Source organism: Megalobrama amblycephala, linkage group LG5, assembly GCF_018812025.1.
Source record: "Megalobrama amblycephala isolate DHTTF-2021 linkage group LG5, ASM1881202v1, whole genome shotgun sequence".
In the NCBI taxonomy this organism is placed as follows: domain Eukaryota; kingdom Metazoa; phylum Chordata; class Actinopteri; order Cypriniformes; family Xenocyprididae; genus Megalobrama; species Megalobrama amblycephala.
The window spans coordinates 17,374,083-17,399,928 of record NC_063048.1 but is presented as its reverse complement, the minus strand read 5'-3'; the positions used below and the strand labels follow the sequence as shown (position 1 = coordinate 17,399,928).

The window sequence follows — 25,846 nt, the reverse complement described above, 5'->3', positions numbered from 1 at the left end:
TCGCAGTATAAAGCTGGAGAATAAGAATCCAACAGGAAATATAAAAACGTATTCATGCTTTGCACGAGCTGACATGGGAAGACGTAATCCAGTGCAGGAGAAAAATAACAACCATATTCATATTTTCTTCCTTTGACAGGGGAAAAGCTGTTGGGTAATTTCACCTTTTTCTAAGGTCCAATGCCTCTGAAGCTCTGATCCGTCTGTTTCTTTACTGTTCACATTTGGGTTTAGTGGAAATCACTGGAGGTCTACTGCCGCTACAAATTGACATCTGCAGGAGCTCGAAGTCAATAATCTCTTTGCGTTTAGCCTGAAGGTATGTATTATTCTCAGCACTAGAGGAAAGAGACCTTTCCAAACAGCTTTTTCCAAAAACCACAAACGAAATACCACAATAGAAGAGTCCCAAACCTCCTACAGAAGATCTTCGGTTTTACTTGACTACACCAACAAATGCCTGCTTTAGAAGAAGAACAGTGTCCATCGGCCTGTTAGAGTTTCCTGTTCTACACGTCTCACGGGAAGTCCTATAGTGGCTACTGTGCACAAAACTACGACTGGTGTCTTGCACATTGATTCAGTGGTAGTTGGTGATGAATACCGTCCTGCAGTGCATGTCACCTGGGGTCTGCCCTTTCCTAAATTGATCCATTTGTTCCATTTAAACACAGCTAAACAAGCTTTTTTGATAAAGGTTACAGAAAAAAAAAAAAACTGTGGTATAAGGGTGGGCAACATACTGTATTCTAGTAGGATGTACAAGCAAATAGTTTGACTACAGTTCAAAAGTTTGAGGTCAGTATGATTTTTTTATTGTTTTATTCAAGGCTGCATTTATTTGATCAAAAATACAGTAAAAATGGTAATATTGTGAAATATTACTATTTAAAATAGCTGTTATCTATTTGAATATGTTGTATTTTTTTCTGTAAAGGCAAAGATGAATTTCAGCATCATTACTCCAGTCTTCAGTGTCACATGATTCTTCAGAAATCATTCTAATATGCTGATTTTCTGCTCAAGAAACATCTTATTATCAATGAAATTCAGGATTCTTTCATTAACAAAAAGTTTGAAGAACAGCATTTAAAGGGTTAGTTGGCGGACGACTGTACACATACTGTGCAAGTCGATTTGCGCCACATGAGAAACCCCTGACGCGATGTATGATGTAGAAGTAGCGTAAGGTTAGACTTCTCTTGTAGTTAAAAAAAAAATAGGACTGGGCAACAAACTCAAGCTCCTCTTCTCTTCTCTTATATCGAAATCCTCCGACATTTATCTTTAAAAATTATCGTTTTAGACTTCCAACTTTTGGCCACTGTTTTGCTTTGGTATATCCTCTGTGATTCCGCGTTCGTCATTGTGCCGTGTGTCGGGTCAGAGGTTACTCTTCCACCGCAAATCAACGTGTAAGACCATCTCCTGGAAGCTAGTTATTATAGTTAATAAAGTTTTAAATATGGATATTTGTCTTACAAAAACCAATCGCTTTGCTTCAGAAGGCCTTTATTAAAGGTACAATTTGTAGGACCTGCCACTTGAGGGCGCACTACCAAAACAATAACAATCGCGTGGTTTGATGACGCTAAGAAGGTGCGTGGAATGATGGGATTTGTTGTCTTCTACCCAACCGCTGACGGCCATCAATCAGACGGAAAGATAAATCATGGACTTAACGGATGAGGTAAAGTTTTATAAATGTATAAACTATGGACCAGACACGTCTAGAGACGCGATGCCCCGCGTTTGGCGTGTATGCCCCATAATACTAATCGTGTTGATCGTTATAATGGCATATGTTTTCTGTAAAGATACGAATCAAAACAACTCACCTGTCGAGTAAAACACAAGCGAGATCGGCATCTCTTTCTAGGTGAAGTTTGTCGCAAAGCTCTCTCCATCTAGAAAATGCAACACCGATATTGATCCTTGCTCTTTCTCTCCTCTTGTCCCAAACTCTTCTTGGGTCGTTTGGTTGGCCCGTACGCTTACGTTTACGGGAGCCGTCCTTGTCGACAGAACCAGCGGCAGATGGTAAACAGTAATTATGTTCCATAAATAAGTAACACAATGCACCATAAAACGTGCAAGAAGTAAATAAGGAACTGCTTGAAGCAAGCTAGTGGTTTGCTGGACGCTAGACACTACTTCCGCATTTGTCCACGACACTGTTGTCATGTGGTTTCTACGTCAGTAAAGGCGGTAACAAAGGGTTACTGCCCCGTGTCACTGTTTAGAATGGGAATTTTCTCATGATTTACAAGTAGTTGAAAACATTAGAGATATTGTTAGTAATCAGCTGGACAAAATATATAACACTAGCCTAGTGGTTTTTGGATATTTTACTGCAAATATCTTACAAATTGTACCTTTAAAGGGATAGTTCACCCAAAAATGAAAATTTGATGTTTATCTGCTTACCCCCAGAGCATCCAAGATGTAGGTGACTTTGTTTCTTCAGTAGAACACAAATGATGATTTTTAACTCCAGCCGCTGCCGTCTGTCAGTGGTATAATGCAAGTCAGCGGGAACTTGGACTATAAGAGTAAATAAAACATGACAGACAAGTCCAAATTAAACCCTGCGGCTCGTGACGACACATTGATGTCCTAAGACAAGAAACGATCGGTTTGTGCGAGAAACCGAACAGTATTTATATCATTTTTTACCTCTAATACACCACTATGTCCAACTCCGTTCATGACTCGATTCGTTTGGTCTGATCGCGCTCTGACAGCAGCAGTGATGTCTCGCGCATATACTTCAATGAGAGCGAGACATCACTGCCGTTGTCAGAGCGTGATCAGACCAAACGAATTGAGTGATGAATGCCGTTGGACATAGTGGTGTATTAGAGGTAAAAAATGATATAAATACTGTTCGGTTTCTTGCACAAACCGATCGTTTCTTGTCATCAATGTGTCGTCACGAGCTGCAGGGTTTAATTTGGACTTGTCTAAGCAAGTTTTATTTACTGTTATTGTAGAAGTTCCCATCCACTAGCATTATTTGACTGAGAGACAGCAACGGTTGGAGTTAAAAATCATCATTTGTGTTCTACTGAAGAAACAAAGACACCTACATCTTGGATGCCCTGGGGGTAAGCAGATAAACATCAAATTTTAATTTTTGGGTGAACTATCCCTTTAACCCCCTGGAGCCATATGGATTACTTTTATGATGGATGGATGCATTTTTTTTGGCTTCAAAAACCATAAAAAAGCTTAGAGAAGCAAGGATATTTTTAAATATATATCCGATAGTGTTCGTCGGAAATAAAATAGTCATATACACATAGGATGGCTTGAAGGTGAGTAAATCATGGGATAATTTTCATTTTTGGGTGAACAAACTTTTAACTGGAATAGAAATCTAGAAAAGTAATGATTTTTTCCTGAAAAACTGAAAAGTTTCCAATTAGCGAAAACCAAAGCCAAAAGCAAAAACATTTATTAATTAATGAATCATTTTTATTTAATAACCAACACTCAAATAAAAATTGTAAATAAATGAGACTGACAAGGCTTACATAAAAATTCCACTAAATAAACGCTATTATTAGCAATGAAATAAATAGCACAACGAGGATCTATTCTTCAATACTGTCTAATGTTTAGTTCTATGAACTAAAAGCTGCACTTGTCTGTTTTTGTTCTTCAGACATGAGCGAGTCTGTGTGAGTCACAGTTCTAATGGGACTTTTATAGATTTGATGGCGGTGTATTCCATGGAGATTTACCAGGAAAATCTGTCAGTGAAGGCACAGAACACAAACCTTTTAGAGGCACACACTCACTTGTAAGGTCCCAGAGCCCTATTGCCGTACTCCAGTGCCGTCTCATACTCGTCCAGGCTAATGCAAGCATCCATGGCCAGATCCAGCAGCCTGAGCACATAGATGTTCCTGTCCGGGATGACATCTGCATATCTGTGCAAAAGAGCTTGGCTCTCTTTCAGCAACTCCTCCCAGTCTTTTGATTAAACAGTTGAGGACACAATTAAACAGAAGCAGGGCTGTATTACAAAAACTACAGTAGCTAAGACCAAGAAAGTCTGGCTGGTTAAGCCAGTTAGGAAGCCTGGTGGAGACACTGGCACACAGAATCCAAAATGCAATCTATGCTTGTTATTTCAGCAGGAAGACAGCCTGCATTTTCTTTTATACATCAGACGCGTGTCCAAGGGGTGAAAGCAAGAGAGCTAGACAGAACTGACAGCTTTACTCTCACACCTTTCACTCCAATCTTTTGGAAAATGATATGACTACAGTATCGGGCTTAGTTTGCAGAGTCTAGCAGTTGTTTCCGAAGCAAAACCGCTACAGGCTAGATCACTTCACCCAACTAAACCCTGAGATACAGTCAGTGTAACGCCCACCGTCAGACATCGTAATATCCTTCGATTCAACTGTGAAGGATACGCTGGTCCGACTGAAGCTGCTCCAGGTGAAGGATGGCGTCTCTTAAGGATGTCCACGCTGTCGTCTCTCCAGCCAGCATGTCACAATCCTGTTCACAAAATAATGTCATATAAAATCATTTTAAGCAGTTCCTGATTGAACCGAAGCAATAACAAAAATGACAACACTGCACATATGAGACAATGGACAAGGTAAACTAATGGTTGCTTAAAAAAAAAAAAAAAAAAAAAAAAAAAATATATATATATATATATATATATATATATATATATATATATATATATATATATATATATATATATATATATATTTATATATTTTATATATATTTTAGACATATTTAAATATTATTTATTTACTTTATAAATGCATTTTATAATTTGTAATTATATTTATTAATCTGTCATACAGTAGATATGTGATTTTAAAAAATCTAGTAGGTTTTAAAAAATAATATACTATTCCATGTAGGAATCAACAGACAATCTCAATCAAAAGTTGATTAAAAAAAAAAAAAAAAAAAATGTACGTACGCAAGTACGTATTTATTTATTTACACCCTTATTAGGTGGGAATAACTATTAACTATATAAATTTAGAATATTTATTTATATTTAAATTGTATTGTAAATTCATTTACATTTTGTTTTAAAATGCATTTAAATATTATTTATTTATTTATAAATGTCTTAAATTTAAAATTAAATTATATTCCTTTATATACATCTAACTTATTATATGATTTTGAGAAAAATCACATTATAAATCAACAACAAACTAAATATGAATCAATAGATAAAGTCAATCAAAAGTGATTTTTTAAACTTAATTATTAACAAATATTTATTTATATTTACGCATTACATCTTGACAAAATTCTACACTGTAAAACAATTTACAATTCTGGTTCAAATTTTCTGTACGCTGAAATGAACCTATATTAGAACTGAAGCTATCAAAGTTATATTTGACCAAATACGCTTGACTTTTACTGAATTATAGTTCAAATTTGTGTGTAGGTCATCAAACATCAAAGAACTTTGTACCTACAAAACAACAAAAAACATTAAAAAGGAGAATGAGAGAAGCTGTCAGGATTACAGAGCAGTGAAAACTGAAAGGGCTTGTTTCTGAGAGGGCAACTTTATTTCAGGATAAGTGTGATGACAAGTCAGAGCCATAGGGGGGTCTGTCAGACACTCAAATCCCTGCAGAGAGATTTGTGTGTGTGTGTGTGTGTGTGTGTGTGTGTGTGTGTGTTGCCCCTGGGGATACACATATAAGTGCCTCTGAGACATCAAAGCCATGTGTTGTATCACAGGTGAACAGTCACACTGCTGACATTACACTGACTGCCTGAGCACGCACGCACACACACGCACACACACACACACGCACACACGCGCACACACACACAATTTAATAACAGATGGTAATACTATGGTGATTTGATATGTATCTTGGGATTCTCTGATAACCATATTTATACACCATGGTTCTGTAAGTTTACTCTCTGGTGCTATAAGATACTTTAAAAAAAGTACTATTGTATTATCAACATGGTATCATCCCAAAAAAAAATGCAAAAAGCATTTTACCTTTACAAAACCAGACTATGGTATACGGTAAATTAACATTCTTCCAACAAGTGCCTCCTGATGGCTTCTAAAATAATCTTTAACTACATAATACACTCTTATAAAAAAGTTCTTTTAAAATGATTTAAAATGTTAAACTTTATGCCAAAAAGGTTCTGTATATGGAGAAACATCTTAAAAGATTGCATGATACTTACATGCTTAAAGGTGCCGTAGAACGCGGTTTCAAAAGATGTAATATAAGTCTAAGGTGTCCCCTGAATGTGTCTGTGAAGTTTCAGCTCAAAATATCCCCATAGATTTTTTTTTATTACTTTTTTAACTGCCTATTTTGGGGCATCATTAAATGTGCACTGATTCAGACTGCGGCTCCTTTAAATTCTCATGCTCCCCACCCACGGAGCTCGCGCTTGCCTTGAACAGCAAAAACAAAGTTTACACAGCTAATATAACCCTCAAAATGGATCTTTACAAAGTGTTCGTTCATGCAGCATGTCTAAACGCGTAAGTATGGTATTTATTTGGATGTTTACATTTGATTCTGAATGAGTTTGAGGTTTTGCTCCATGGCTAAAGCTAACATTACACACTGTTGGAGAGATTTATAAAGAATGAAGTTGTGTTTATGAATTATACAGACTGCAAGTGTTTAAAAAATGAAAATAACGGCAATCTTGTCTCTGTGAATACGGTATGAAACAATGGTAACTTTAACCACATTTAACAGTACATTAGCAACATGCTAACGAAACATTTAGAAAGAAAGTTTACAAATATCACTAAAAATATCATGTTATCATGGATCATGTCAGTTATTATTGCTCCATCTGCCATTTTTTGCTGTTGTCCTTGCTTGCTTACCTAGTCTGATGATTCAGCTGTGCACAGATCCAGACGTTAATACTGGCTGCCCTTGTGTAATGCCTTGATCATGGGCTGGCATATGCAAATATTGGGGGCGTACATATTAATGAGCCCGACTGTTACATAACAGTCGGTGTTATGTTGAGATTCGCCTGTTTTTCGGAGGTCTTTTAAACAAATGAGATTTACATTGGAAGGAGGAAACAATGGTGTTTGAGACTCACTGTATGTCATTTCCATGTACTGAACTCTTGTTATTCAACTATGCCGAGGTAAATTCAATTTTTAATTCTAGGGCACCTTGAATGGTTATTTTAATTTTTCTAGTGATGAAGTATCTGTACAGGCTGTTTAGTTTAATTACAATTTTATTACAATTATAATTTTATTACAATTTAAAATAAATAATTTAATTAATGAAAACTAAATCCATAAAATGATCCCATGATGAGAAGCCCTAAAATGTTCTATATATGAAGCACCTAAAAGAACGCTTCAAAGTTCTATATAGAACTTTTTCTTATAAAAGTGATAAAGACATGACCACAGCATTTCATACCTTTGCATTTACAACCTCGAACAAGTAGCAAACATAAAATACTGCACTTAAATGAAGAAAAACTGAAGTGAGAAGACAAACTTAAAATTTATGCCGTTACACGTAATAGATGCAAAATCTACAATTTCAGAAAGATCCTGTATTGGTTTTAGAAATATGTTCCCGCAAGCTTCAAGGCAAGAGAACATATTAAAAAGCTGTACAAAGTGTCCAGTTTTTATGTTTTTGTTCAAGTGCACTCAGTCCATACAAACTATGCAAACTTAATAAATTATTTATCAGGAAGAGTGCAAGCTGACCGAAATGTGGATGTCATGAGAGGCCAAAAACCCGCAGGCTATCCGTCAATGAGTGCTACTAACTTCCTGAAGTCTCGACCGGACCATAATGCTATGCTTCTACAGCAGAATCATTAATAAAACTGAAAACTGCACATGAAATCACTTATTGTTGAACATGGCAAACATGCTACAACTTGTTAATCACACCAAACCATCTTCAGGTTTTGACATCAGACAAAAACAGTCCTTTTACCTGCACATGATGTCAGAATCCCTTTTACATTTTGGTCAGATCTGTATAATTATAAAATGGCTTTGAAGCATTAAATTAAACATCTAATTGCTGCTTGCACAAAGGGGTCTGTCCAGGATGCAAAAACTTTTCTATTTGCTGCTCCTTTTCAATGAAAAAGCCATTTTCTTGTTAACGTGAACAGCCTAATTACAGGGAGGGAGCCAGGAATCAAATTGTAGACGGTGGTTCAGACTTTGTTTATTATTGTGTAAATTCAATAATCATGTTATTCATTACAGTACTGATTAGAGAGCACCAAGTTCAAAAAGATCTCTGAACAAAGCATGACAGAAAGTCTGACGCTTTAGCAAATGCGTCCTATTTCATATAGTCCTACTACACATAAAAGCACTTTGCTGACGACAATGTATACCTCATAAGAATGTAGAAAACATGCACAACTGTCAAAAATTCCTCCCTTTTTGTTATGCAATGGGTTGTGGATTAATTCACTAAAAAAAGCATGCACGTTTTAAGTAGAACAAAAATCTATCAGAAAGAATAACTAATATATATATATATATATATATATATATATATATATATATATATATATATATATATATATATATATATATATATATATATATATATATATATCTTGTGGCTGTTGCAACGCCTCCGGGCAGCTATTTCGGACATCCAAGACCAAGTCCTATCTTTTTAAATGGGGAAATCCTGAAATCTCAAACTGATTGGCAAACTCAGAATTAAATAACATATTTCAAATCAGCAACAAAATCTGACACATAAATGTTGTTTCTTATGCTCAAATAGCATTAAAAAAAGCTTATTTTTCAGGCTAGACGAGCAAATGAGCATGTGCAGGCCTACAGTGCATCCGGAAAGTATTCACAGCGCTTTACTTTTTCCACATTTTGTTATGCTACAGCCTTATTCCAAAATGGATTAAATTCATTATTTTCCTCACAATTCTACAAACAATACCCCATAATGACAACGTAAAAGAAATTTGTTTGAAATCTTTGCAAATGTATTCAAAAGAAAGAAAAAAAAAAAGAAAGAAAAAAAAGAAAGAAAAAAAAAAAAATCACATGTACATAAGTATTCACAGCCTTTACCATGACACTTAAAATTGAGCTCAGGTGTGTCCTGTTTCCACAGATCATCCTTGAGATGTTTCTACAACTTGAATTGGGTCCACCTGTGGTAAATTCAGTTGATTGGACATAATTTGGAAAGGCACACACCAGTCTATATAAGGCCCCACAGTTAACAATATCAGAGAACAAACCAAGCCATGAAGTCCAAGAAATTGTCTGTAGACCTCCGAGACAGGATTGTATCGAGGTACAGATCTGGGGAAGGGTACAGAAAAATTTCTGCAGCATTGAAGGTCCCAATCAGCACAGTGGCCTCCATCATCCGTAAATGGAAGAAGTTTGGAACCACCAGGACTCTTCCTAGAGCGGGCCGCCCGGCCAAACTGAGCAATCAGGGGAGAAGGGCTTTAGTTAGGGAGGTGACCAAGAACCAGATGGTCACTCTGACAGAGCTCCAGCGTTTCTCTGTGGAGAGAGGAGAACCTTCCAGAAGAACTACCATCTCTGCAGCACTCCATCAATCAGGCCTGTATGGTAGAGAGGCAGAAGGAAGTCACTCCTCAGTAAAAGGCACATGACACCCTACCTGGAGTCTGCCAAAAGGCACCTGAAGGACTCTCAGACTATGAGAAACAAAATTCTCTGGTCCGATGAAACAAAGATTGAACTCTTTGGCCTGAATAGCAAGTGTCATGTCTGGAGGAAACCAGGCACCGCTCATCACCTGGCCAATACCATCCCTACAGTGAAGCATTGTGGTGGTAACATCATGCTGTGGGAATGTTTTTCAGCGGCAGGAACTGGGAGACTAGTCAGGATCGAGGGAAAGATGAATGCAGCAATGTACAGAGACATCCTTGATGAAAACCTGCTCCAGAATGCTCTGGACCTCAGACTGGGGCGAAGGTTCATCTGCCAACAGGACAACGACCCTAAGCAAACAGCCAAGATAACAGCGGACTGGCTACATGACAACTCTGTGACTGTCCTTGAGTGACCCAACCAGAGCCCAGACTTGAACCCGATTGAACATCTCTGGAGAGATCTGAAAATGGCTGTGCACCGACGCTCCCCATCCAACCTGATGGAGCTTGAGAGGTCCTGCAAAGAAGAATGGGAGAAACTGCCCAAAAATAAGATGTGCCAAGCTTGTCGCATCATAATCAAAAAGACTTGAGGCTGTAATTGGTGCCAAAGGTGCTTCAACAAAGTATTGAGCAAAGGCTGTGAATACTTATGTACATTTTTTTTTTCTTTTTTCTTTTTTCCTTTTTAATAAATTTGCAAAGATTTCAAACAAACTTCTTTCACGTTGTCATTATGGGGTATTGTTTGTAGAATTTTGAGAAAAATAATGAATATAATCCATTTTGGAATAAGGTTGTAACATAACAAAATGTAGAAAAAGTGAAGCGCTGTGAATACTTTCCGGATGCACTGTAAGCGCGAGTCTCAGGTTTCTATGGGAACCGAAGCTTCTAACGGCAGCTGCAGTGATGCAATGACTTTATCAATCAGTGATTGTCTCTTTTAATTAATATGGCGGGAAGTATTCCACCATATTGCGCAATGCAGTTTCTCCCATTCATAACTAATAGGAGTGAACCGTCTTTCTATATCTATAGTCTTTGGGATAGTTCACCCAACAAAAATAAAAATTCTGTCATTTATTCACCCTCAAGTTGTTTCAAACCTGTATAAATTTCTTTGTTCTGCTGTACATAAAGGAAGATATTTGGAAGATATTTGTTTGTAACCAAGCAGATCTCACACCCCATTGAGTGCCATTGTATTTATGTTTCCTACTATGGTAGTCAATGGGGGGCGAGATCTGCTTTGTTACAAACATTCTTCCAAATAGCCTACTAGGGATGGGCATTTTTCCAAAATATTGTATTCGAATATTTGGGCTCGTAAAAAACGAATATTCGAATATTCGTTTATTTAAATGAGGTTAAACGAGAAAGACGTTATTGTTTTATATTCATCAATATTTTGTAACAATTTCTGAACAAGCTTACGATTAGGCAATATACACAACAAGCTTACATTATATCTTAAGGTTTTCTTTTAGTTCAAAGCATTAAAGAATATGTGTAAACAGAAAATATTAAGAACTTTTTATATTTATATCAAGCAGCGCGAGCGGGAAAAATACTAATAAAGCAGACAGCGCCAATTATTGTACAAAACGTACATAATACACTCGAGTCAGTATGGTTATCGTGTTTATATTGTTTCACATGTTCATGTTGAGAAAAACAATAATATCCACATGCTCGGGTCAGTCGGGTGAGAAAACGAGCCGTGCTGACAGACGCTGCAGAGACACAAAGATAATATAATAGCCTACATAACTGTGTGCTAAGCTAAGTTTCTAACAGTGGCGCTTTGTTTTCTGTTCGTAAATATATCTCTCTCGACGAAACTTAACGAGGCAGACGACAACATTATGTGACGATCAAATAAAATAAACTTGTTAAACATGCTCCACAGCGCCACCTGGTGCATTTAGTTATAACTGCGAGTTTTAGTGCTTAGGATTTATCATGGATTCACTGCATTTACGGCCAGGAAAGCAACATAGTAAAATTCGAATAGTATTTTTATTTTTCGAATAATAATTACAGAACGAATATTCGAATATTCGACTATTTGTGCACATCCCTACCAAATACTGTATCTTACTTTGTGTACAGCAGAACAAAGACATTTTTTCAGGTTTGGAACAACTTGAGGGTGAGTAAATGATTCATATTTGGGTGTGCTATCCAGGGGCGTAACTACAGACAGTGCAGGCAGTGCAGCCGCACTGGGGCCCGTGCGGCGGGGGGGCCCGCTGCGCACCCGGGCCCTGCCCACATCGCAAGTGGGCCCCTGGCGATGAAGTGTCTCGTCAGGATGCTATATTATACATTCATTTTTAACCCATAATAATAAAACCGATTTAAATGACGTTCTTCTCGTTTTATTAATTTGAGGCCGTTTCTATTGCGTTATTTTGATGACAAATGTGAGAGAACATAATTGTAACACGAGAGTAGAGCGCAAATTTCTCTGTTTTCTCTCAGGCGGATATCTTTCACTAGGCAATTCACAATGACGTGCATGCGTTCTCATAATGGTCTCACGGCTCATGCTCTCGCTCACATACGTGTGCGAGCTCAAGCCTTGTCCTGTGCACTCCGAGTGAACCTTCTTGCTCTTTCTTTAGAATTGTTTTCTCACCTTGAATTAATGTTGCCGTAAACTTTCAACCACCAGACTCTCGATTAAATGAAGAATAGAACCGTATAGGCTAGGGGAGCGCGGTGCACAACCTAACGCGGAGTAAGTAACACAGATATCACTGAACATTTACAACGCAAAAGTAAATTTCTAAAGTTATTTTTTTCCATCTCTGTTTTTTTTTTTTTGTGTTTATTTAAAATAAGACAAATCTGATATTATTTAATCTTATTTAACAGTTGAGACTGTTATTTAATGCTAACCAGCAAATCCCAGTTGTGCAGATGGGGTGCTATTATAGCCTATTCTATAGCCTAATTTTATAAATTCTTTTGAGAAACCATGAGAAAAGGGCGACTAATGACTCACAGTCAATCTTCAGAAATTATGAATTATTATATTTTTAACTAGCCTACGCTGTATAGCCTAGCTGTATGATGTGTTTGCTATCAAACTCAAAACATTGTATAGGCTATTTTTAATGATTAAAAATGCCATTTTTTATTATTTTTGTATTAATTAATTTTTTGGACATAATGTTTTAGTTTAGATATTTTTTTATTATATAAGGTAACATTTTAAGCTGTCATTTGGTCATGTTAATCTTAATGCGCCTCACCTTTGGGGCATGTTGTCACAATTCACTTCTAAGAAAAAAGTATCCTATAGGCTATAGAAATTATAAGGACTCACCTTTTCGTTTCATGAGATAGGCCTAGCATTTGCGATCTGATTTGTTTTTGCCAGTTCTCAGTTATTAAAGTCTATATAGTTATTTTGAGATAAATGCTTATAAATATGTATTTATTGAATTATTTTATTTAGTGATCTATCAGTTCATCAGATCTTCTATGATGTGTGGGCACACATCGACAGAAACATTGGAAACATCAAATTAAATGCGCTGAGTTTGAAATTGTAAATCACACGTCATTCACATTCTACCGCTTATTGTTGACTATTTATAGGCCTACACCCCTAAATGTTCCCGTTTCTTCCCGCCCGGTATTTTATCAAAAATGGCAGTAACAACCAAAAGTGTTTAGAAATATTTTGAGAAAACCATTAAAATTATTCCACACAGGGGCGTAACTACAGACAGTGCAGGCAGTGCAGCCAAGGGGGCCCATCGTAATAGCCTGCACTGGGGCCCATCATTATTAAGTTACGCCACTGGTGCTATCCCTTTAAGAAAAGCAAAATATATTTACAATGATTTATTTAAAATGTTTATTTAAATTGATTTCTTAAATTAACATACATTCTTTCAAATTTTCTGCAGACCTGGGATGCATTAACTCTAATCTTGTATACTATTTAAAGTACAAATGAAATCAAAATTGACCTTATTGATTTTGTTAGCTCAAATTGCTAGTTTTGTGGTGAACAATTCATCTGTGCAAGTCAATCCACACAAAAAATTGTTTGGCTTCGTAATATTTAATCGAAATCTGAAAATGCTCCTCCCCTCTGCAACGGTGCCCCTTCTCTGATGACATCAGTTTGACGGCATGGGTTAAAATCGCTTAAACCAGTGGTTCCCAAACTTTTTAGCATGGAGTAGCCTACCCCTGAAGGCATTACCATCCTTCCGCGTACCCCCTCTCTTCCACTTAGACTGCAGTCACACCTTTACCATTAAGGGACAATATTTGTCCCCTAAATTGATTTTCCAGTGCATTTTTTTTTACCTTTATGAATAACTTTATAAAATAAATAATGTTTTAAATAAAAATGTTCAATAGAGAAATATGCAATGAGGGTACTAAATAAAACTTTTAAATATTAAACTAAAACCGCCAGTAGGTGGCAGCAAGTCACTGTTTTTATGAGTGAGTCATCGAGTCATTCATTCAGTAACGAAGCAAGTGGCTGTGAATGAATCATTGAATCGACTCTCACAATTCGTTCAAAGCCGCAGAATTGTTCGCGAAACACAGAAGTGTGTTGTAGTTCTGCTCTGGTTTTCGTTAGAACTATTATGTCATTGCAAAATAAAGTAAATACTGGCAGTACTGTGTTTAAAATGTACGTTTTGTTTTTTGACCTGTTGTATAATAATGTCACGTTTGCAGTCATGTGGATATTTGGGAACAATTGCGTTCTTGCTCGTTGTCATCATTAAATACAAGAACTCACACAAGGTATGTTTTTGTACCGGAGAAAGTTTGAGTCTTAAATCGAAATTAATTCATTATCTGTGTCTATATTTGTTCTTCATGCGAGTAAGTGCTAAATCCCCACTTTTACAAAGGCGCTGTCGAGAACGACAGTAATTTAGCGCGATTTAAGGCAGCAGATTCGGCACGCAATCTATCATATGCATGCTGCTTGTGTGGATACAGTCATTTTTGACTGCAAATGAGGAGGTAATTTGATTAAATGTACTGGATTTACGACATTTTGGCAGTTAGAAATACATGCTCTATTTTAATATTATTTTAATGTAGAATTAAATGAACTACTCAGCATTTTGTTCGCGTACCCCAGTTTGGGAACCACTGGCTTAAACCACTCCCCTCCGACCGTTAGTCTGCTATGAGCGAGAGACGGAGAGGAGGAGCGCTAAAGTAAAACTCTGCCCTCTATTCAATATTCCGTTTCACTTGGAAATACGTCACAGCATTGGAGAAAAGTCGTTTGCAACTTGCGGTTCACGCGGACTTTAAAATAGACGGTATGTGAATTGGGTGAAAGTCTCTTTTAGAAACCAATTTGTAAAAGAGATATGGTGCAAATTTGAAAGAACACTGAACATGAAAACACTGAAAAAAGCAGAGAAAATGAACCATGTGACCAGACGGTCCTTGATGAATAGAGGAACATCTGTGACCCCCCACACGACTGTCAGACTGAATCACGTCTCCGGTCGCCGGAGATTCTGGGAAGGTGATAACCTGAGCAACCCCTCCCTGTACTTTACTGCACATACAGCTGCTCTATTGTTTTAGAGTGTCAGTATGTCCTACTGCACTCACACAGGTTGTCAGATTACCGCAAAGCCGGTGGTGAATCAACAAATCCCTCTCATCAGAATGTCATCAGTGTAACACTTCACACACCTCACCTGTAATTACCTCCTGTGCGCACACACACTCACACACACACAATACTCTGTCTCTACGACATTCTGGTGCCTAGGGTGGGGCCTATATTCACGTTATATCTAAAGTGACTTACATTCGGTTGGTTGGTGGATTGAGGGATGGATGGATGGATAGACAGATGCATGGACAAATATATAGGCTAGATATGAGTTTGTACCACACATATCAGTTGTCCTAAAATCCAAACTTTACTAAAAACAAGCCCACTGTTTTGGATTCAGACCCAGAAGGATCAAACCCAACTCTCCATCTCAGCAGCCCTGAGCAAGAGAGTTTATTCATATCTGCACGTATCTGACAGATGACTCAAGCAGAGGTCAGTCTGAGCAGCTGTGTAGGTGTTAACAGCAGGGATAAAGACTCTTTCTCTTGAGCTCAGTGCAGAGTTATTTAGCATGGTATGCTGGCATGCAGGTGCAAAATAACCACAACATAAGGCTGGAGGGAACTTGTGTATGGCAGTATTTGAGCACACATGACACCAGTTCTGTTTTTAAATGGCAAGCCGTTTTGATTTTTGATATCAACAATTCAATTTTAACTAGTTAAAAGGATAATTCTTGATATCAGGATGGAATTTTTACTAGTAACAATGGCTATTTTTGATATCAGGAATTATATTTTAGTAAAAAGCATGAATTCTTGAATATCAACAATGACATCACTTGCAGAAATCAAATTCTTGATATCAAAATTCAGTTTCAAATAGTAAAAAATATTATTCTTGATATCTGAAATCGCATTTTTACTAGTAGAATTTTGATCGTTCGCAGGATATGAATTTGTGATATCAAGAATTCATGTTTTTACAAGTGAAAATGTAATTCCTGATATCAAAACTAGCCAGTCTTACAAGTAGAAATTCCATTCCTGATATCAAGAATTATTTTAACTTGTGAAAATTGAATTGTCGATGCCAAAAATTCATATCCTAGGAATTATTAAAAGTCAAAACAGCTTGCCATATTTCCATTTCAATATGTCACTCGCACATGCATTTGATGGGATAGTTCAGCAAAAAATTAAAATCATTGACTCAACCTCATATGTTATTCCAAACTTGTATGACTTTCTTTCTTCTGTGACATAAAAAAGAAGATATTTTCAAGAAGATTTTTGTCCATATAATGTCCATAATAACACTGCGCCCCATTGACAATTTTTCTAAATACAGCATCTTCTTTTGTGTTCTGCAGAACATGGAAGCCTGTTTCTGCCACAGAATAAATAATAAAAAAAGGTAACTGCAGCTTTTAATCGCACAATTCAGATTTTTTTCCCCCCGCATTTGCGAGTTTATATCTCACAACAGACACTCTTAGTAGCGCAACATTTAATTTTTGACAGGAATGAAAACGAGGCTGTGATGGATATATAAAAGTGTGTTCAATGGATTCTGCTGTTGTTTAACAACATACAGATTGTTCAGCTGACTAAACTTCTTTCCTGGGAAAAACTTTCAGTAGATAAAAACTCCATAAAACAGTTTTAATCGCTGTGAATTGAGAAAATTGTGTGATCTAGGACCTTTATACATTAAAAAGACTATTAGTTTGACTTTTTCTCAGAATTGTGAGATATAAACTTGTGATAAAAAGTCAGAATCGCGAGATAAAAAAATCGGAGTTACATTTCTTTATTTTGTGGCATAAGCTTCCATAGCAGAAGAAAGAAAATCACCCAGGTTTGAAACAAATAATGACAGAAAATTAATTTTTGGGTGAATTATTCATTTAAAGGTGCCCTAGAACTTTTTTTTTAAAAGATGTAATATAAGTCTAAGGTGTCCCCTGAATGTGTCTGTGAAGTTTCAGCTCAAAATACCCCATAGATTTTTTTTAATTCATTTTTTTAACTGTCTATTTTGGGGCATCATCAGAAATGAGCCGATTCAGGGCTGCTGGCCCTTTAATTGCTCGCGCTCTCCGCCCACGGAGCTCGCGCTTGCCTTAAACAACATAAAAAAAGTTCAAACAGCTAATATAACCCTCAAAATGGATCTTTACAAAGTGTTCGTCATGCAGCATGTCTAATCGCGTAAGTACAGTGTTTATTTGAATGTTTACATTTGGTTATGAATGAGTTTGATAGTGCTCCGTGGCTAAAGCTAACATTACACACTGTTGGAGAGATTTATAAAGAATGAAGTTGTGTTTATGAATTATACAGACTGAAAGTGCTTAAAAATGAAAATAGCGACGGCTCTCTTGTCTCCGTGAATACAGTAAGAAACGAAGGTAACTTTAACTACATTTAACAGTACATTAGCAACATGCTAACGAAACATGTAGAAAGACAATTTACAAATATCACTAAAAATATCATGTTATCATGAATCATGTCAGTTATTATTGCTCCATCTGCCATTTTTCGCTGTTGTTCTTGCTTGCTTACCTAGTCTGTTGATTCGGCTGTGCACATCCAGACGTTAATATACTGGCTGCCCTTGTCTAATGCCTTTAATAATGTTGGGAACATGGGCTGGCATATGCAAATATTAGGGACGTACACCCCGACTGTTACGTAACAGTCGGTGTTATGTTGAGATTCGCCTGTTCTTCGGAGGTCTTTTAAACAAATTAGATTTATATAAGAAGGAGGAAACAATGGAGTTTGAGACTCACTGTATGTCATTTCCATGTACTGAACTCTTGTTATTTAACTATGCCAAGGTAAATTCAATTTTTGAATCAAGGGCACCTTTAAAGGTGAAGTGTGTAATTTCAGCAGAAAATAATCTAAATAAAATAATCACAATTAATCTTTAGAAAAAAAAGGAAAATTAAAAAATAACAATAATAATAATAATACATTTGCTTACAATGTTTAAAAATATTGTTGGCCCTTTCCCAACAATATAATATGCGTTAACTCTAATCTTGCACACTTATGGATAGTATGTGAACTATTTTAGAAACAAATTTGCAAAGAAATAGAACTTTTCCACCAAATGGAAGTGGAAAAATACAATGTTTACAATGTTCTGGGAATCAACATTGAAAATGGCTTGTTTGTGCATACTAAGTATGGAGGAAAAAGTACTTTAACATCCAAAAAATGACACATTTCACCTTTAAAATTCCCATCTCTCCTCGCTCCATCTTTGGCATTCATTCATCCACTCTCTTGCACTCCCATGCATGCCATCCAAAGCTTTATTCTTGACACGCTCCTGTCATCGCAGTGATGATCACAGATGACAGGGCCTGCTGAGGACAGGTTCCCCGGGGCAGTGTGGAGAGACCGGTGATGGTCTACGACTGGTCTGACAGACTTGACACATCATCAGATGCTTTTGAGTGCTGAGTGGGACAGACACAGAGCAAAAGAGCGAGGAAAGGAGAACATGGAGGAGAACAGGGATGATAGATAGTGATCCCGCCGGACACAATGAGGCGGGGAGAAGCCTTTTCCAGAAGTGATGGGGTGAAAGTGAAAGAAATAGAAAAATGAGGATAAAGGGTGGATAAGAAAGATCAGGGAAGGGAAGATAGATCTGAGGGGCTGTTCACACGGCTCACCTTGTCCTCAGTGGTACAGCGAGTGCATTGACACAGGAAGTGGTATTGCTCCTGTAATTGCGAACGCCTCTCTTTGCTGGGTGCGAGGACATCGGTGTAGCTTATAGTCAGCTAGAGAGAGGGAGAGATTAGAGATGGTTAGATGAAAAATTTCAGACAACTAGCAAACCCTAAACACTAAGAACTAAAATCAGTCATTTTAAATGCTTTAAGTGAATATAGGCATTACAAGGTTTTGATGTAGAGTACGAAAAATGGATATCCAGGTACAGCAATCCCAAAATGCATTCATGCATTGCAATGAGACCAGTAAAAATTCATCCAGGAAGAATGGAATCGTATTAGACATACATTTTATGTCATATCTGCATATAAATGGCACTGTTCAAAAGTTTGTGGTCGATACAATTTTTTGAAAAAAGTGTCTTATGCTGCCCAATACTGCATTTATTAGATACATAATATAGTAAAAACAGTAATAGTGTGAAATATTATAACAATTTTAAATAACTGTTTTCTATTTTAAAATATTTTAAAATGTATTTATTCCTGTGATGGCAAAGCTGAATTTTCAGCATCATTAATCCAGTCTTCAGTGTCACATGATTCTAATATCTGCTGATTTGCAGCTCAACATTTCTTTTTTTATGAATGTTGAAAAAATGTCTTTATCAATGTTGAAAACAGTTGTGAGGCTTTATATTTTTGTGGAAAATTTGATTTTTTTTTATGTAGGATTCTTTGATAATTACAAATTTCAGTAACACTTTACAATAAGGTTTCATTAGTTAACTACTTTAGTTAAAGCTGCAATTTGTAAGTTTTGCTTCTTTGTCGCCATCTCTGTTTGAAACCTGCAATTGCAGTTATTTGCAGAATTCTCATCTTTATGTGGGTTGTACATCGGCTCGGCTCCTCAGCGTAGGGCTGTAACGATATGCGATATGAAATCGAAATCGCGATACGCAGGTCCACGAACCTGTATCGCGATGTGAGAAGGCAGAATCGCGACACACCCCTTCCAACTCCCAGAGTTATCCTTCCTGTCCAGATCCAATGCTACCACATTTTTAAATTACTATAAGTATTAGGGGTGTAACGATTTATCGTAGATGGTGTGTCTCAATCAGCTCTCTAGTTCAGTAAGTGTTTCGGGCACACATTGAATCTTGCAAGCAGGTTTAAACGTTTCTCATGTCAGTCTCATACATGGTCGCGTGAGAAAAGTCGTGGCTTTCTTTCACCGCAGTGCACAGGAACAGCTGTGCTCACAGAAAAGCAAAAGACGCTTGCGATGCTTTGCTTTAAGAAGTTCTGTGGGGCCGTTCACATATTGCGTCTTTTCCGCGTGCAAGTCAGTTATTATTATAAAAAATGTAGCCGCGCGGCAGGCGCGCTCATAATGGGATCAACGCGGTCGCGACGCGCATGCAATTCTCAACTTCTCAGAATGCCGCAAGCGCACCGCAGGTCGTGTGACAAGAATCAACCGATCAGCTATGGCCTTTCCGTAACAAAACATCAAAAGCTCAGCCGAACAGCTGATCATAGCTGTACATGGTGGTTTTTATATCTTATCTCCATCAATATATCTCGTAGTAAAACTAATGCAAGGGCTAGAAATCATTTATCCTTTGCAGAAACATCCTGATCCTCTTGGAGAGCTCAGTTCATGGTTGCATAGCAACGACCGACGCCACGGGAGCGCAAGCGCTTTGGAAAGAAGGAGAAGCGGTGCGGCCGCGCCTGCCACGCGTTTTTAGACGGGATATGTGAACGGCCCCTATTCATAATTCTAAGTTCATGTTAAATTTAACATTTTTTTTCAGTGACAGACAGCCCTATTCAACTGTTAATTTGAATACAGAAGGTTTTTATTAAAATTTTATATTTATTTATTTTATTGAAATGTTGTATGTACAACATGTATGTACAACAAGGAAAATTATTGAAATTTGTTCATGTTTTTTTAATAAATCTTGTTTGAATTTCAGTTTCATTTTGTTCAAAATATCGTGATACGTATCGTATCGTGAACTCTGTATCGAGATACGTACCGTATCGTGACCTGAGCGTATCGTTACACCCCTACCTCAGCGTGGATGAATCTAATGTTTGCTCTCAGTCACCACATCGACATGGATACTGTACTTTGGAATCACAGATTCTGTGTCTTGGAAGTATGACCAAAATAAGAATTTTCACTGTAAAATATCATCTGAACAAGTAACATGTCTGCCACTTTTGTTCTGACCAAATGAGAAAATAAAAAGCATTACAATAAATCGTGCTGCCAATTGTGATTAAATCTAATGATCGATTAGCTCAGATCACGTCAAACCGTGCAAATTATTATTATTGTTATACTTTGTTCTCAAATTATTAATGTTAATAATAATTAAACATCATCAGCATTGCGTGACTATGTGTATTTAGTGTGTATTAGCGTTACCTGTAGATTTAAATTTCTGTAGCCACTCCGCAGTCGAAGTCTTAAGCTTTTGACTACGGGTGAAACTCCAGTTGTCACTGATGATTGACATTTGGACCTTTCTGGATTACAATCCGCCATCAAAATGATAAGTTTAATTATTGCAGCTGCTGTGAGAAAAGGCTATAAATGATCCAAAACCTGCAGCATCCTCACATGCCATATAGCTACTAGCTGGGACTCCTTTATGTAAACTGATGTGACGTAATGACGCAAACACAAATGGCTGCATGCTCAAATTTCCTGTGGAAACCCACCAGTACCACCCAAATTAGAAAACATTATTACAAGCTTACCATTGTAAATCGGGCCAAGGTAAGGAGATAGTTTTGAGCACTGGCTAGTTATGTACTTGCTCAAAAATTGATTTTGGATCATTTTTAACCAACAAATGTTACGGACTGCAGCTTTAACATGAACTAAGAATTAAAGGGATAGTTCACCCAAAAATGAAAATTTTATGTTTATCTGCTTACCCCCAGCGCATCCAAGATGTAGGTGACTTTGTTTCCTCAGTAGAACACAAATGATGATTTTTAACTCCAACCGTTGCCGTCTGTCAGTCAAATAATGCTAGTGGATGGGAACTTCTACTATAAGAGTAAATAAAACTTGCTTAGACAAGTCCAAATTAAACCCTGCGGCTCATGACGACACATTGATGTCCTAAGAAACCGAACAGTATTTATATCATTTTTTACCTCTAAAACACGACTATGTCCAACTGCGTTCAGCACTCGTTAGTAAGGTCTGATCGCGCTCTGACAGCGGCAGTGATGTCTAGCACTCATTATAAGCGCGAGACATCACTGCCGTTGTCAGAGCGCGATCAGACCTTACTAAGCGAATGCTGAATGCAGTTGGACATGGTGTATTAGAGTTAAAAAATGATATAAATACTGTTCGGTTTATCACACAAACCGATCGTTTCGTGTCTTAGGACATCAAGGTGTCGTCATGAGCCGCAGGGTTTAATTTGGACTTGTCTATGCAAGTTTTATTTACTCTTATAGTAGAAGTTCCCATCCACTAGCATTATTTGACTGACAGACGGCAACGGTTGGAGTTAAAAATCATCATTTGTGTTCTACCGAAGAAACAAAGTCACCTACATCTTGGATGTGCTGGGGGTAAGCAGATAAACATCAAATTTTCATTTTTGGGTGAGCTAACATTATTAAAATCAGCAGCTGTATTTGTTAACAATAGTTTATGCACTGTGAACTAACATGAACAAACAATTAATAACAGTATTTTATCAAAGATTAATAAATACTGTAACAAATGTATTGCTCATTGTTTCATGTTAGTTAATACATTAACAAATGAGACCTTACTGTAAAGTGTTACTGAAATTTAAAAAGAACAACATATCTGACCTTCCAGGCTGTTAACAAAGCTGACATAAAGAAAATCAAATTGGAAAAGGTTGAATTCACGCTAAATGTTTCAAGAGTTATAATGTGACAGGTGTCTTGAGTGAATCTGAACAATGATTGTGTTTTCTGATGACTTCCAGAGGTTTGGGAAATAGCTCGGCACACAACAGCTGTTTAACTACCGCTTTTTATAAGTACATCCAATTACGGCTATGTTTGGAGTTACATATATACTATGTTATTTTTGTTTACTGCATAAGTTATTCTGCAATATGCATACTGTGCCTACAGAATCACATTTCTATATATACCTTTTCTATTTATTCTGTTACAGAAGTGCACTGGGATTGGCTGGTGTGGAAGCCTGGCTGATCTGTGACATTTATTCTGTATTGCATGAATAATTGTATTATTATTGTTTATGAGTGGAGTCAAATATATACATGTGACACAGTATTCCATGCAGCTTTTATATATTCTGTAAAACATATTAAAAATGAAACTTATGAAAATATATATTTACGTACATCTATATTAGCAATATATTTTGGCTTTTTTTTTTGTTGCATATTTTGAAATATATTAAAAAATATTTCACTGCATCGGTCTAACATGACAAATGAATCAGAAGCAACATCAACCATGATTTTAAACATCACCTTCTTGACTAATTTGACTGGAATGGCAAAATACCTTTTTCCCTACATTTATTTCCAAGATGCTAGCTGGACACTACTTACTAAAATAAATATGCAATGTAGTAAGGTCACGTGACAATAATGTAGCATGCTACTGTTTCAAACCTTTATCTGCATATTGTTTCACCTGTTATCTACAAGAAAGGAAAACAAAAGAAAAGAAAAAAAAAAAAAAAAAAAACAGTACACAGCAAACAGCATATACTGCACAGTATGCAGAAAGCTTTTCCATTTACAAACTCTCTGGGTGTTGGTGAGGTCAACTACAGAGAGCGAGAAAGAATTGAAAACAGTTATTCCAATGAATGAGTCATTGAGTGAAGCGGAGAGAGAGAGAAAACGAGACCGATAGGAAGAGTAGAGTACATAAAACTAGAAAAGATGGGTAAATAGAGAAAGCAACAGAAACAGGAAGAGGAGAAAACGAAAAACAGATCCAAAATGAGTATAACCCCTATGGGCAAACAGCGTTGTGTGCACAGTGTGCAGATGTGTGTGGGTGTATGAATTATAATTTTGCCGTACGAATGAGTGTGTGTTTGTGTGTGTGTAAACAGTGTCTGTGGGACGATGAGCACTCGTGTATTCTGCCATCGTCTATCGTACACCTATAGTGTGAATTCTCATTACTTCCTGTGTACAGAGAGCTTGCTGGTAATTTCATTCCAGTTCGCTTGCTCTCTCGACGTTCACTCCCACTGGCAGAGGTAAATTAAGCATGACTGCCTGATTTACTTTGGAATATTTAAACTTTCGGCGCAGAAATAAACAGAACGGTCGAATAATGAGAATTTGTCGAGCATGCCGAACAGGGTCGATGCGAAAAACCAAATCCCGCCACAGATCAGCACAGGATTCAGGTGTTAATGTATAAGAATATCTTGGCTTTCTACTAGTTTTTCGGACTGGTGGTGCGATGGATGTGTGCGGTCACGTAAATAGGTTTAAATGACGCTCTGGATAAGGTTGTCTGCTAAATGCAGTAAATGTAAGATGTTGCTTTTCGATGCATTCATCATATGACTGAATTAGGGTGAAGTTAATCTGGCAGGGGGCTCAGTTAAGTGCCTGCAACTGAGAAACTATGGTGTGATGTGTGTAATTTTTTTGGAAGTTAAAATACTTTTTCATGTCCTAGTTTCATTTGAACAGACAACTGCTATTTGCAGGCTGAAAAGTACAAACACTGTGGGCTCCATGACACTATGAAAATATGGTAACACTTTAGTTTAGAGTTTAGAATAGCAAAAAAGGACAAGGAGAGCGAGAAGTAAGGTGTATGTGAGTGCGTATGGATGGATGGTATACCTCCTCACAGGGTCTGATGACCCTAACAGCTCGCAGTGTGAGTCTCTTGCCCTCGAAGATCATGACACAGTTTGGCTGGCAGTCATGGTTCAGCAGAGACATGCTGGTTCAGAACAACACAAAACATGAGTTAAACCAGGAATTCTTGAACCGTGTGTAAGCACAATTCACTAGCACAGTGTCTCAATGGATCCTCTCAGTGAGGGCATACTGTAGGTTAGTTGTCACAATGAGTGAGAAACGTTGACATGGAGCAAGCTACAGTAAATGTTGAACCTTCTGGGAATCACCATGTTTAAAAAAAACTATAGAAGTAGAACAGAGTCTGCTGGAAAGAGCTCATAATAAAACGAGAATCAACATTGGCTTGGATTTTCGGAGATGGCGACAATTGAGGGATTTTGGATTAAATTTGCCAAATGTAGCTCACTAACAGAGTTCATTAAAACATTATCTACTGTCATATTCATCCACACAGAGCCTAAACACGACCAAAACAACATTCTTCTGCAAAATGCATGCAGTTTTGGTTTTTTTTACAAAAAAGTTGCCAAAAGTTACATAGTGTACCTTTATTTATTAAATTAATCACATAACCTATTTAAATGTATATAAATATTTTATATATAATCATTTATTCATATGTGATTTAATTTTCGTTTGTCTGTTCTATGCACAAATCTATACTGATCTGACAAATGAGACCCAAAGGTGGTGAATTTAGTTCATTCAGTCTGTCAAAATACACAGGAAAACTTGTACAAACTCATAAAAAAATCTAATTATTTCTCTCTAAATGACACATTTTTGTTCATTAAACACTGAAATCAAACTGCAAATCCCTCATTGCCTCATTTCTTTCTCTTGAATCTAAATAAATAATGCACAAGGACAGTAACTGCTAAATAATGGAACATAAATCAGGCATCACTAATTAATTAACTAAAGAAACATGTTGGAGACACAGAAAACAAGAAAGCTGACACGTTTGTCAGCGGGACATGTGTCCTCTTGAATGTGATATGA

At 37.0% G+C, this 25,846-nt stretch overlaps 1 protein-coding gene across 1 annotated transcript in view; it reads right to left on the bottom strand.

The window, feature by feature from the left end:
• smyd3 (SET and MYND domain containing 3) overlaps positions 1–25,846 on the bottom strand; it is a 240,256-nt gene that overhangs the window by 24,049 nt on the left and 190,361 nt on the right. The window contains exons 7-10 of the mRNA XM_048190903.1: positions 24,821–24,923; positions 18,945–19,055; positions 4,428–4,515; positions 3,804–3,978 (exon numbers count right to left, since the gene is read on the bottom strand). Of these exons, the coding sequence (XP_048046860.1) occupies positions 3,804–3,978; positions 4,428–4,515; positions 18,945–19,055; positions 24,821–24,923 (477 nt within the window). The remainder of the gene's footprint in view (positions 1–3,803; positions 3,979–4,427; positions 4,516–18,944; positions 19,056–24,820; positions 24,924–25,846) is intronic.